The 14,245-nt window shown below is 39.2% G+C and overlaps 2 protein-coding genes across 2 annotated transcripts in view; one reads left to right on the forward strand and one right to left on the reverse strand.

Annotated features, from left to right (window-relative positions):
• csmd2 (CUB and Sushi multiple domains 2) overlaps positions 1-10,867 on the reverse strand; it is a 241,845-nt gene extending 230,978 nt beyond the window's left edge. Inside the window, 1 exon segment of the mRNA XM_043218014.1 lies at positions 10,145-10,867. Within this exon segment, the coding sequence (XP_043073949.1) occupies positions 10,145-10,328 (184 nt within the window). The 5' untranslated portion in view covers positions 10,329-10,867.
• Positions 10,868-11,848: 981 nt separating this feature from the next.
• Positions 11,849-13,587, forward strand: LOC122323863. Its single transcript, XM_043217969.1, has 2 exons — positions 11,849-12,108; positions 12,897-13,587. The coding sequence occupies exons 1-2, from the start codon at positions 11,849-11,851 to the stop codon at positions 13,585-13,587; spliced, it is 951 nt and encodes a 316-aa protein (XP_043073904.1).
• Positions 13,588-14,245: the final 658 nt, after the last annotated feature.

The following is a 14,245-nucleotide window of genomic DNA, read 5'->3' on the forward strand; positions in this document are numbered from 1 at the left end:
AAAACGTTGTCATCATTTACTCACCCTCATGTCATTCCAAACCTGTATACGTTTCGTTCTAGTGTTGAACACAAGAGAAGATATTTTGAGGAAGAACCAAACAGTTGTCGGTCCCCATTGACTCTTTGATTACAAACAATATTTAAAATATCTTTTACCTTCAAAAGAACCCATACAGGTTTGAAACAACATGAAGGTGAGGGTAAATGATGACAAAATGATCATTTTTGGATGAACTATCCCTTTAACTATACTTTTAGTCTATTAAATTCTGTTAGATTTAATATTTACAGGAAGTTAAATGTACAAACTCACTTTATGTACAGTTAATACTTTAAAAAGTACTTTAAAATAGTTGTCGATTTATAATACAAATTATATGCTTCCTCAAAACAAGACATAAAAACAACACTACAAAATTAAAATTCATTTTGCTTGTCTGTGTTTCATTTTGAACAGTTTTGATGAAAAAAACTTAACAAGAGTCAAGATATCTCAACCTGAAGCGTGCACGAATGTATAAAGTGGTAAAGTCTTGACTGACTGCATTTTAATTTTGGGAAGCAACTTCAGTGTGACTTAATTAACATTCATGAGCGAAGCTTTAACCATAGAAGTATTCATAAACCCTGGATTGTTTTGTTTTTCTTTTTTTATGGTTAACCGACTGAGTGTATAAACGACAAATCTGAATAAGAAAGCTCAACAGAACTTGTGCAGTTCATTCGGTTCCAGGAATTAGTTTAAAAAACATAAGAGTTCTGAATAAGAAATGTTTCTCGATTCCCAACTCCATAAATAATTCATTTTTTATAAAAGGAATTAAGCGATTCAGATTCTGTGTAATAATATATAAAGGAAGCGCTAGGTAAATAGCGTGTGTCTCGCTTACGGCATGATTATTGCTTATTAGCGTGTGCTTTGAGACGTCCGGCTGAATTGTGTGAATTGTGCTGATGCTAATTTCGTCATTCCGCCCGTCTTCTTGCACCTGCGTGATTTATATCCTCGAAAGTGAGACGTGTAGCAAACACATGCAGGTGAAACCTCCCACTTCTGACAGAGTTAAAGCCGAGGCTAATGCTTCGCCAGCCATAGCAGATAATCTTTACAATCTCTGGAAATGCATTCCCTTTAGCTTTGCTGCCATAGCTCTGCTGTAAATTGGGCACCTAAGAGACAAATGGGTCTGACTCACCAGTTTTCATAAGCACTTCAAATCGATCATATTTCCTTTTTTCAAGGACCAGTGGAAAATGCCATTATGGCCCGAGTTCAGTTACACCATACCAACAAGGCAGATGTGAATGGGGATTTCAAATATGCCAACACAAGAGGAAAAACAACCTTCTTAGTTCCACAAATCTCTCAGTGTACAACCAGCTGCCTTCTAATGTGTCAAAGCATCGGCTGCAGGCTCCATCATATCTGCATTAACCGAAGAATGCCCGCCATTACAATGGAAATCGGCAACCTCAGCTTTCCTGGGCAAAACCATGCATTACGCTAATGTCTGTGCAATGCGATCGCAGAGAACATTAATAGAAAGGCAAATGCTGCGGAAAGATGGGAAAATTAGCTTTACTTTAGCAGGTCTTCATTGGGTCTACAGACAAATCGAAAGCACGACACTTCCAGATGTCTCTATAATGTTTTAAGCAGGTTAAGCACGCGGCTCGCTTGTTGATCTGGAAAAAAAGTTTTCCTATAATTGACCCACAGAAGCAACTTTCATCACATGACATGTTTTCTCAGTTCATGCATTTTGCAGGAATCCAACCCACGACCTTGGAGTTGTAAGTGAGGCGCTCTGTTGTTTGAGTAACATCAAATGCATTAGCCATCAAAACAATGTGTGGAAGTTTCATGAATATTTAATGAGGTAAACTCCGATGCCGTTTATGATTGGCTGTCTGTTGGTAGACGTGTTGTTGGCTCTGCAATTTGAGGTTAATTGGGTTCAGTGATGCGCGTGGCTTTGACTCAAGGTTTAAAAGGGTATTCAGAAAGCAGTGTAAATTAAGCTCAATCAAAACATTTGTTTTGTGGCATAATGTTTTCTTCAAATATTAATTTTGGCTTCTGGGATGCACTGAGATACTTACAATGGAAGCAAACTGTGCCAATCCGCGAACATTAAAATACTTAAAATCACATGTTAAAATGACGAAAACATTGGGTTTTTTTAGCTTCGCATTTCTGCTTGTAAATCCTCCAAAAATCGGTTCCATTTACTTCAACTGAGGCATTCTCAGTGCAACCCTGATTGTTGGCTTTTTTAAATGAAACAAAACAAAAGGCGACATGTTAATCGACATTACGCCACAACTGCACTTAAACAGTCAAATCGCAGAACGCTGCTTTAAGAAGATTTAGGTTCAAACACAGTGTGAAAAGACTGTTGAAAAGTTCATCGCACTTACAAAACAAAAAAAGCGTGCCTAATTGCAAGTAGTCTCTTCTATTAAAGACTTTTATTATCATGAGCATCAGCTCAAACACCTCTGTATTAGGTTCCCATTAAATATGCATCTACAGCGTCTACTAAGATATGCTGTTGTGTTTGCATGAGGCGAATGTTTTAATTCAGCCCGGAGCAGAAAATGATGTCGACCTGCATGTTAAAGTGACTTAGATATTCATTACATTATGAATATTACAGGTTAGTGTTTTGTTTCTTTGCCATGAGCAAAGAACGCTTTCAAATGGACCGGGTGGCCTCAGTAGCTCAGCGTTCCAAAGAGATGTTCCTGACTGAGCAGAGAGCACACACAAGGAGTGCATTTCAGGCAGAATTTAGTGCACTTTCAGCCCCATTACGAAGCCACAATGGCCCAGTGTTCAGATCTAACATGGGTCTTCAATGAAACTGGCTTCGGTCGGCTCCAGCCATCTTAGTTTTGTGCTGTTAATCTCTCTGCCTCCTCCTTCTATAGCACAGGCAACGACTGAAGGCCAAACCATTGAGGAATTACAGAATTACTCATGCTGTTTCTTTTTCAGCGCTTAAAACTGCATAGCTAAGCATTGCATTGCTTTTCTCCGTGATTGAAGTTGTGTCTGCAAACAAGCGTGTTTAGATTCTCTTTAAATAAACCTACAGTTCCTTTTATGCGGCTCTGAATGAGGGGTCGAACAGGGAATGAATGTGGCCCTGTTTGTTTATTGTACCGAGGCAGTATGAAGGTGTCCCCATGCCAACGGCTAAGACAAGAGTGAGAAAGAGGATAGACTTTTAATGAAGAACTCTCTGTCGCCCCCTCACTGATCGCCATTCTGATAAATCAGCCCTCTTCTCTTCAAGGCTGTAATTAAAAGACTGAAAGGTTAAGATGGTTCGGGTCCAGGGGGGCCCAAAACAATAACAACAGGATTGACGGAGGTTAAAGTGCAGTAAATTTAAGGTTTTTACCTTTCTATAATTGTTGTATTATCTATATTAGGATAGAAAATTGGACAAAGAGCGATTCAGAACCGGTTCAGTCTGGTTCTTTCTTACAGTACATCTCTACAACATGATGCTGCTTAACATCCAGGTTCTTTCACCAATCCATGTGCCACTGGATCAATGCTGTTTTAGTAATAGAATAATTGAGGTGTTAGAGAATTAAAATGAACATCTACAGAATGCTATTGATTGTCTCGTATGGGAGAGGGTAATGACTTGTGCTTATAGTTTAATGATTTTTTCCAATTGTCCCTTGAACTTAAATTGGCTTAACAGAGTGAATACAGCGTGACATCACATCCTGAATGTATACTCGGTATGTATACCTTTTAAAGGGACAGTCCTTCCAAAAATTACGATTCTGTCATAATTTGATCCTAAAATGTTTGACTTCCTTGATTTTTGGAGCACACACACACACACACACACACTTGCATTTGTGATTTATGGGGACTCTCCAGAGGTGTAATGGTTTTTATACAGTACAGGCTGTTCATCACCCATAAAACTTACAGAAAAAAATATATATTTTTGAATTTCCTAAAACACTGTTTTGCACGTTTTTATCCCTTCTGTTTTATGAGGTTACAAGAAGTGACCCCTCATAAACCATATATACTGGCGCACACACACACACACACACACGCTTGTTGTGGATAATTCACAAAATGTTTTTTACACTGTACAAACTGTATGTGCTTTAGCCATACACCAACCCTAACCTTACCCCTTACAGGAAACTATCTGCATTTTCACTTTCTCAAAAAAAAAAGAAAACCCTCACTCTGTATGATTTATAAGCTTTTTGAAAAATGGGGACATGGGGCGATGTCCTCATAAGTCACCTTCTCCTTGTAATACTAATTCATACCCACGTCATTATACAAATTTGTGTCCTCATGTGTCACTAAAAACGTCCGCGCACACACAAGGAGAATATTTGCATCCAGGCAGTTTTGGTTCACACTGATCTCCACTGATCTCCAACCATCCCTAAGAAATGTGTTTTTGCTGTAGCCTTTTTGACCCGTTACACCGAATTGTTGGCATGAACAAAACTTTTGGGGCATTTATTTGGCTAATAATAATAATAATACACCGGAAGCCCCAAATTCCTATTCCAGCCTATCCCAGAGTTTTCCTCCCAGACGTGGAACAAGCGGCGGCTGACAGGTGTGTTTGCAGTAACAGCGACGCCGCACTGACACGGATTAGAGCGGATAACAGGCTGCAGCAGCCGGCACATTGCGACCTGACGGCTGTCCGCCTCACTCAGGTCTGTGTGTCTCTAAACACCCGTGCCTATACCTCCCTCTTGTTTTCTGTCCCGCGCTAATTCCCCCGCTCTTTATCTGTCTGTGTCCCTCCTTATCTTTTGCCATCAATCCATTTAGCTCGCCACTTGATTGCGTGTGTTAAAAGACAGGGTGAATATTAAATTCTATACGAAGAGAAAAACTGGAGGTAGTCTGCGGTGACTAATGGCACCCCTCTGTGGAGCTCCGCCAAATAAAATCAAATTGCAGTCCTTTGATTGTGATGCATCGTGCCAAAGAGGAACAGAGGATGGAAGGGCACAAAAGCATAAACGCTGGTGTAATGGAGAGAAAGAGAGGGAGCTGAGAGGAGAAACAGAGCAGTTTCGGGTGGAGGACACGTAAAAGGATTAACTGTGTAATCTAATCACGGCAGATGAAAGATAAGAAAACACTACATCAAAGTTCTGAAGAGGACCTGGAAGTGACAGGAAGCAGGGCAAAAGAAATCTCCACTGTCAATCTATAAAAGATACCGGCCACTGGACGACAGGAAGACCCAAACGTTTATATTAACTCAATGCAAAAGCGAATACTGCTCTGCTGTCACTTCTAGTTTTGGGTCTGAACTGTTAGTCTTGGAAAACTGGAACATTTCAAAGAGAATTCATTGTGAAAATCTTGGCAGAAAGTATGAAATCTTAATTAGTAAACTACTTGTTAAATCAATAGGACTATATTTTTCACATACTATTCAAAGTGCATTTTTTTAAATGTCTCCAGGGCTGCATCTGATTATTTGATCAAAAAAACAATAAAAACAGTCATATTGTGAATTTACAATATTGCAATTCAAAATGGCTGGTTTTTCTATCTTTACATTTAAAATTGAGTTTATTCCTCTGATGGCAAAGCCTTCAGTCTCACATGATCCTACAAAAATCAATCTAATGTCATGATTTGTTGCTCCAAATACATTTTATCATTATCAATGTTATAAATAGTTTTATTTATTTCAGTTATTGATGCTTTATTTATGTTATTATGTCTTCATTATTGCCTCTTTTCAAAAATAATAAAAGCAAATCTTACTGACCCCAAATTTTTGATTGGTACAGTACATTATGTGCTCTTTAAGCCACCGACACAGAGAAAATACAACCAAAACTTTACAATAATAGGCCCATTTGTCTTAATATACTCACTTCTAACCTTGAATCACTCCCAATGCACTTCAAAGTATACTATACTATTAGTATAATAATAATAATAATAAATGAAGACTAAAACCATTCAGATATAAAATTCACTTGATGTCAGTCATGATGCCAGTTTCAGGTCTCAGAGGAAATGTCAGGTACACGTTTGCCTTGGTTTGTCTTTTAACTCGGGTCTTAGCTGTGTACCATGACAGAAGTCTACATGCATTTCACTGATCCAAGCTGAAAATCTCCTAAGCAATAATAATTGTCATATTTGCATTTCTATATCTATGTAAATGCATCTGAACTGCATGTGTGGGCATTTCACAATCACTGTACTCAAACAAGAGAAATGAAAATGAACAAAACAGCTACAAAAGAAAATGAAGTCAACCATTTTCACTGTTTTACATATAGAAGGTTTCACATTCCATATATCTTGCATGCTTCACGTTTCTTTTTTACATTACATAGTGCCCGTGTTGTGTGCAGAACTGTCTGCGCTGTCAATTTTCTTACATCCAAGCTATAATCAAAAACTTTATGTCCAGTGAATCCTGTGTAATAATGACTTGTCTTCTAATTTAAAAAGGTAACATGCCCAAAAATGTTCACCCTCATATCATTATAAACTTGTTCGAATCTATTTCCAGATTTTCGAAACTAGAAAGCTTTATGTTTTTGTTTTTTAGTTCCATTGTTGTTTTGCACCCCATTGACTTCAAGCGTATTGACCAAAACACTTTTTTTTGTGTTCTGCAGAACAAGGTAAGCTATGAAGCTGACAAAACAAGGGACGGTAAATTACCATGAAATCACACACTCATCTCAGTCCCTTCTTTTAATGTGCTAAATAAGCGTCTGAAGTTAACCGCGGCGCATTCCAAAGTAGGGAAACTTTTAGTGTACTACTGAAGTACAGGTAGCCGCGTAAACAAATCATCTCACTCCTTGCCAAAGGCATCCTTTTAGTCCTTAGGGATCCTCATGCAAACAACAGACCTGTTTAGCAGTCTTTATTTTAAAGTCTAAGCAAACAGATTGGCAGGTGTTAATTTTCTTGGAACAGGTTATTGCGTGCGCTAGAACGGAGAGGAAGGAAGAGATGAATAAGCAATGACGTGAGAAAAGGTTAGCACGTATGAAAGTGACAGAAAATTAGTGAAGAGTTTTCTATGACGCATAACGCCATTTGAGTGTAAGTGCTGTGCTCTTTTGAGAGATGCAGCTTTAGCTGCGCAGCGCTGCAGAGCCTTGCTAAATGCTCTTGTGGGAGCTGTCCGTGGTCCTAATTGGAATGCAGCTGAGGATTGCAACTCTAAGAGTCAAATCAGAGACTGATGGCTACGCTCAGACCAAACATTTAGCGTTACTTTGTTCTCTCAGCACAAAAATATGTCTAAAAAGGCCTTAGTTTGCCAAGACAGATTTTGAGTTGTTTGTAAAGGCAACTAGTGGAAGAGACGCAATGAGCAGAGCTGGAGGGGAGCTGTCCGTGGTCCTGAAGTGTCACTGAACTCTGCTACTTACAATCTGCTCCGAGCGATCGCTCCGAGTCTCCTTTAAACACCTGTTACCGCTCGGCTGACAAATGCAATGTGCTTACATAGCACCGGACCTTAGCTTGAGAAAAAAAAAAAAAAAAAAAAAAAGAGGAAAAGACTGCTTCAAAACAAGAGCGCACAAGGGAGCTTGAAATGTCCTCCCTAGCGTAATATCTAAAGTTATGAAATTTTGTACATTCAAACAAGCAAAGGGACTGGCCAAAACTGAATACATGTGGCAAGCTCCCTCTGACATGATGAAAAGATTTCTCTGCATGCTTACAAATTCTTGTGTTCAGTAAAGCCTTACACCAAGTTGCGTCATGGAGATGCACTGGTTTCGTGACTTTGACCATTTTATGAAGTCAAGTGTCATTGACTATCAAAGATTTTAGGGTGAGGAAAATAGGATTGAGCCAAACATCCATGATAATGAGTTGTTAGTGATATTATTTGGGTGAAATATGAAAAATTGTTTCATCTTGAGCACTTAAACGTCTCCAGAGCAGCAACTTCTGAAGCTGAGCAAGAGCACATGATTACTCAAATTACTTTTCATAATATACGACAGAAACAGATTAATGGGATGCTTTATATTTATTTATATATTCATATTTGAATTCAAGTTTGTTTTTTTTTTTTTTTCAAAGAGTATAAAAAAAAGAAAGAAAACAAAGAGAAATAAATGCCATCTGGGACGGTCAGAACTTTAGCCTGAATAACACAAACATTAACTGAACTGCATTAAAATAAAGCTAAAAAAATTTATATTTATAAATGAGAACAAATATAAGAATTAACTAACTTCTTTAAATAAAGCCTAAATTATAATGATTGCAATCAAGTAGTTTTTTGTTGTTGTTTTAACCACAAAAAAACATCAGATTCACAATATCTTACTATGTATGCAATGCCTTGTTACATTTTTTCATGTTATGTTTTTATAGACCATAAATATTAAATGCATTATACATCTATATAAACATGTTCTATTCTAAAAGTAAAATGACATGAATATTCTTACATAAACATTATTTTTTTTACCGACTATATCGTAAGGTGACCTTAAGACTTCGCATTGCACGTTTTCCGTTTAAAACGGTTTACATTAAGAACATTTCACGCGATTGAACGCACATGCCCCGTTTTCAATCAGCAGCGTGTCAATATGCAGTGACCGTGCAGCTCGCGCGATGATTTCAGCGATGCCCCGCTAGCTGAAGAGGCATTAAATTTGCATTTCCTTCCAGCTAGAAAAAGGCCCGTTTTATTTCACCAGTCATAGCTTATGCGCTAACACGAAAACTCTAAAAGGCTTCCAAGATATACTCGGTTTATTAATGAAGCACGAGAGACTCCACTGCCGGCTCTGCGTAAGCGCAGCTATTCTGAAGCTTTAGTGCCGCTCAATGGAAAAACCGGGAAACTGCTCGACGGCATCCCGAGCGCTCTCCGGACTCGGTCGAAACGCACGACACCCCGCTCTCCATATTACTTGCTCGACACCGTTAAACGCATAAAAATGTCTAGAGGCTTCGCGGATTCGTTCGCCACTTTTATCGCTACGTCCTTAGCAGCTAACATCAACTCTGAGGAAAACGAGGCTTAAATCGCAGCAGCGCGAGAGTGTTCGATACGCTTCTGAATTAAAGGGATAGTTCGACCAAAAATAACGCATAACATTATTTGGCATAACCTAGACGCGCCGTCTGAGTTATTTTTCGCTTACGCGGAAGGGAAAACGAGATGTTAGAACGATAAATCACGAAACTAAACGCCTTCGGTGTATACCGTGACACTTGTTTTTAGCTAAATTTAGACTTTAAACCAATCAACGCTCTGACTACAACTTCCCTTCAAGGTAAACGACGGATGGACAGTTGGTCGGGAACGCCACGATTTCAGGAAACGCAACAAAAGGGCAAATTATTCCTGAGACGGCTAATGACTTGGATGGAATGGACGCGTTAGAGGAGCAGGAAGCGTATCCTATTATGGTCAAATAAATGTCGAAAATAGCGCAGAGTCAAAGACCTGTTTTGTTGGCATGAAACCCCTCTCTCTCTCTCTCTCTCTCTCTCTCTCTCTCTCTCCAGCCTCCACATACGCCCCCCTTCCTCCCAAACTCACTCATTCACTCTTGGCTCCCACACTCACGAAATCTTGCGCCACACACACACACACACACACACACATTTATATATTTTCAGAAACGATCCGTCTACATATTCGTCCGTTAACCCATTCCGCCTTAAAACTAAAGTACCACTTCTCTGCGCACCCTCCAAAACCCCAACATCTCGCTCTGAGGTGTTATTCAAAAGCATATCATGCCAACACGGGGCAGACCAAGGTTGGCAAGAAATAACACTAAAATGCACTATGAAAAGTACACGAGGCTGTTTTACATTGAAATGCATTCACGCACAAATAAAAGGACGCGCTTGGCTACTGTATGCATAACCTCTTCGTGTTATTGACTGGTATGTTTCTCTCCTGCTCATATCCATTGACGCCTGGTAGATCCGTATCAATGAAACGCATGACCCGACGTGAAATGCCACAGTGTTGGCACGGGATTGGCAATGGCAGCACTCCATCCACATGTCAGGGGTAAAAAGGGTCGCATACGTAGCCTCCGAGAGGGTTGCGCGCACGGCAACAGGACCACATGCAGCATAACGGGAAACTCACCCTTAACCGATGCAGCCAGCAGCCCCATATAGAAGAACAGCACCCCGCTCCAGTGATGCGCCTGTACTCCCACCTTCATTAGCGCAAAAATCCTTATACCATCCAGTTTCCTCGTCCCGTTATATGTACATCTGCACTCTGTCCTCACAAGTCCCGTTCTGTCAGGATTCAAAGAGGCGCTCATGGTGGGCTCTTTTTTTTTTTGGCAGGCACGGTTATCAGATGGTTTTAAAAGGAAGATTCACTTGGTGTCGGCGCTGAGAAAAATCCCAGTGCATGGAGACTGGACCCTCGCAGCTGGACTGAACCATCTCAAGCGAGCCGCGGGGTGAGCGAATTCTAGACGCGTTCTCTTCCCAAAACCCGAAGAGCCGATAGTGTCAACTGTATCTGGCGTCTTCAAGCTCACGAGAACGACGGATAAAGTCTGGAAAGCGATTCAAACGGATGATGCGGCATACGCCCGCACGCGCCCCCACGCGCGCTCTTTAAGTTAATTTTCCAATTAATACAATGCTGAAAATCCACGTTTCTGCCTTTCTCCCAATGAGTCACTGGTAAAAGGAGCGCTAGGATACACTCGCTGTCGCCGCCCACTCGTGGAAGTTTACAGCCTTCATCACTGTCTAAATCATTTCCAGGCGTGAAAATAATCGTTAAGGGATTTCCACCTCTGGGCTCACCGTTTCAAGACTTAAGCAAATGAAATGAAGAGCGCGACTGCAGAACGAGCTCACAGCATCTCTCTCTCTCTCTCTCTCTCTCTCTCTCTCTCTCTCTCTCTCTCTCTCTCTCTCTCTCTCTCTCTCTCTCTCTCTCTCTCGCTCGCTCGCTCTCTCACCTTTCCAAAGGTGTGCCAACAACATAAACACTCTATGTCTAAGTCTATGATTAAGTCTATGATTGTGTCCATGAAGAATAATACTATAGCCTATATTTAATTTGATATTCATTTTATTTTGCTTAAATGCATAATGTAATAAAATAAACAGATCTATAAAAATAAAAAAATACGCAATGAAAGACAGTTTATTCTTTTATATTTTTTACTTTAATCTGAGGCTTCAAAAATTTAATTTTGTAGCGTGTTCTTTAGTTATAGCTTAATACATGCTACACATATACATATATGGTGTATATACATACACACACACACACACACACACACACACACATATACATATATATATATATATACATATATATATACATATACATATATATATATATATATATATATATATATATATATATATATATATATACATATATATATACATATATATATATATATATATATATATATATATATATATATATATATATATATATATATATATATATATATATATATATATATATATATATATATACACACACACACACACACACACACACACACACACACAAAATTTATTATTATTGATCTGAAGTAAAAATAGGAAATTAGGTTTTAAATCAGGCTATATTTCAGTCAGCGTTTACTTTCAAGTAACTTTTTGTTTCTTCCTACGAAGACTCTTGCGCTCATTCAGGTGACGTAAATGATATGCGTCAATTGTTTTTGTTTATATTCGAAATTCAATACGATACTCAGTCTAAACATTCCCAAAACAAAACAAAAAAAGACCGACGCAAGCCACAAACGATAAAAATCACGATAAGTGAAACTCGAAAATCTCCCTGTCTGGAGATGAATGTAAAATGTCTGCGAGACCGTGTGAGGAGACCTCTAGAATAAAACCTCATCGTTTCTGGAACGCGTTAGGACCGTTTCCCAGGTCAGTGTGGATTCATCCCTGCACACCAGAGGACAGCCTGGACAGAGCCTGCGGGAGAGTGCTGAAGCGCTCTGTTCTGGCCAGCGAGGGCGTTTGGCCGCATTTACCAGAAAATGCGCATTTGTTTGCGGAAGACGGCGCTATCCGGAGCCGCAGAGGACATTACGGCAGTCTATCCAGTCAGTAAGTTACGACAAAATTCAGTGTAAGCATCAAATGCAGCATTAAAACTTCTCTAAAATATGTCAGCTCTGCGCAAGAAGCGTTTTTAACGCTAGAGTATACAGTGTGCGTATAATATCTTGCGGCACAAAGTGTATTGACATTTACGGAAATAACTGTTATGAGAACATTTTCATATGAATGATATGATAAAAATACGAATAATACGATAATACAATCAAATTTAAAGCCGAATAGATTGTACATTTATAAAGCATCGTCGTCTTTGTGAATGCCCTTTAAGACGTTCTTAAGTTGAACTGAAGATGGGCAAAGTTTTACCACTGAAGATTGTCGGAGACTGCTTCTCTATTGTGTGAATTACCGTATGCAAAATCTGGCCATGACAGCCCATGCTAATAGCTCTGCCATCTGTCCCCGGTGGTCCATGGAAACACCTACCCCGTCTATTTTAGGTAGACCACGTAGCATTGGGAAGATCTCCTTCTGGTGTTCGTTTGAACCCCATTGCACGGTAGAAATAAGAAAATCATGAAATATTCATACTTGGAGACAAAATATGCCCCATTTACAGCAGTAACATGCAAAGAAAATTCTCTGAAAGTTCATGTTTGGTTAATAGAGGGCTTGTTTACCTTTTTACATAAAACTATTCGGTACTTTTTTGTGCTTTCAATTCATCCGTCTCCGCCGGTATCTATTTTGGCCTGTGAATATTTTCCCAACAGTATAACTTGCATTCAAAATGCACTTGCGGTTTGAAATAATGCACGCTGCTTCCCTTTCAGGAGCATGGGTCATCAAAAGTTAGACAAGGTCATGTTAATGACTCAGCATAACATGACCCAGACTCTTCTGCAGGGGCATGTTGATGCCACGTGCCCATGTTTGCCTGATGATAGATGCAGACATGGTCATGAACCTGACAAGACCATGGAGATCATAAGCCAGGAGCAGGCTGACGGAAATAAAACCGAGGAGTTTCTTGAAGAAATTCTACCTAAACAGGCCACACGGAAAGCAGACATCCCTGAGGGGCCCTCAGACAAAGACTTTCCTCCACTTCCACCTCCTGCTTCACCGCGGGTGGACAGGCCACCACAGCAAGCAGCCATCTGTAAAAGTGGCTCCTATAAAGCAACTCTCTTAAAAGGAAAACCAAACATCCAATCGCGCGGTAGCAAACCACAGAGGGCACAAAAACCAGCTAAAAAAAAACATCCAAAAGTCTTGGCTGAAACGACCCCAAAGATAGAAGCACGAACAGCCCAGGGCTTGATTGACCAAAGTAGTTCCCCCCAAAGTGCACGCAGGAAGGAAGTTAGGTTGGATGGACGAAGTTCGTTTCCAAGGTGTTCCCATCTACCTGTGTCTGAAGACGTCCGAATGGCAGATGAGCAGATAATACCTAAAGACCACACAGGTAAAGGTAAATGCGATATTGACATTCCGTTACATCTGCACCATGCACATGTCTAATAATTCAAACCTAAAGCCTAATCTAATTCCACATGTATTTTCGTTCACGCTGTTTTGATCGTTTAAGTTTCCGGTTCAGTTCCTAAATTTTAAATTAATTTGGAGTGCGGTAACAAGCAGGATGCAGCAAATTTTAATTTAGGCAGAACTGAAAAATCTGTACATAACGGACCAAAGTGTCATTTTAAGCTAAAAATATACAGAAGCAAATTGGATAGATGTAAACATGTTGTTCTGATTGGGTGATCTGATCTACTTAATCCTGTTAAATCAAAAACAGCATGTTAAAGAGCTAGCAAGGGCAGCGTAGGTTGTTTCTGAATAATTTCTGTAGAACAAAAAGGCAAGCATGATTTTGTAATATTGCCAACAGTAAACAATAAGTTATTGCCAGTTAAAACCAACAAAAAAAAGTTATAAAATATAAAATATTATTATTATTATTATTATTATTATTATTATTATTATTATTATTATTATTATTAATATTATTATTATCATCGTATAAAATATTACCAGGGTATTTTTATGCTGTGATGGATTGGTTTGTCCTGGAGTGGACAAATAAATAAATAAAGAGAAACACTTTAAATATGAAACTAAAATTTCCAGTAGGTGGCAGCAAGTCATAATGAGTCATTGAGTCATTCATTCTAAC

This window comes from Puntigrus tetrazona, chromosome 19, assembly GCF_018831695.1.
Source record: "Puntigrus tetrazona isolate hp1 chromosome 19, ASM1883169v1, whole genome shotgun sequence".
NCBI classification, from domain to species: domain Eukaryota; kingdom Metazoa; phylum Chordata; class Actinopteri; order Cypriniformes; family Cyprinidae; genus Puntigrus; species Puntigrus tetrazona.

Excerpts from the sequence above, each read along its gene's own strand:
- LOC122323863 (XM_043217969.1), top strand. The coding sequence starts at position 11,849 with ATGTCTGCGAGACCGTGTGAGGAGACCTCTAGAATAAAACCTCATCGT. Across the intron at positions 12,109-12,896 it reads TACGGCAGTCTATCCAGTCA|GAGCATGGGTCATCAAAAGT; the intron begins GTAAGTTACGAC and ends CTTCCCTTTCAG.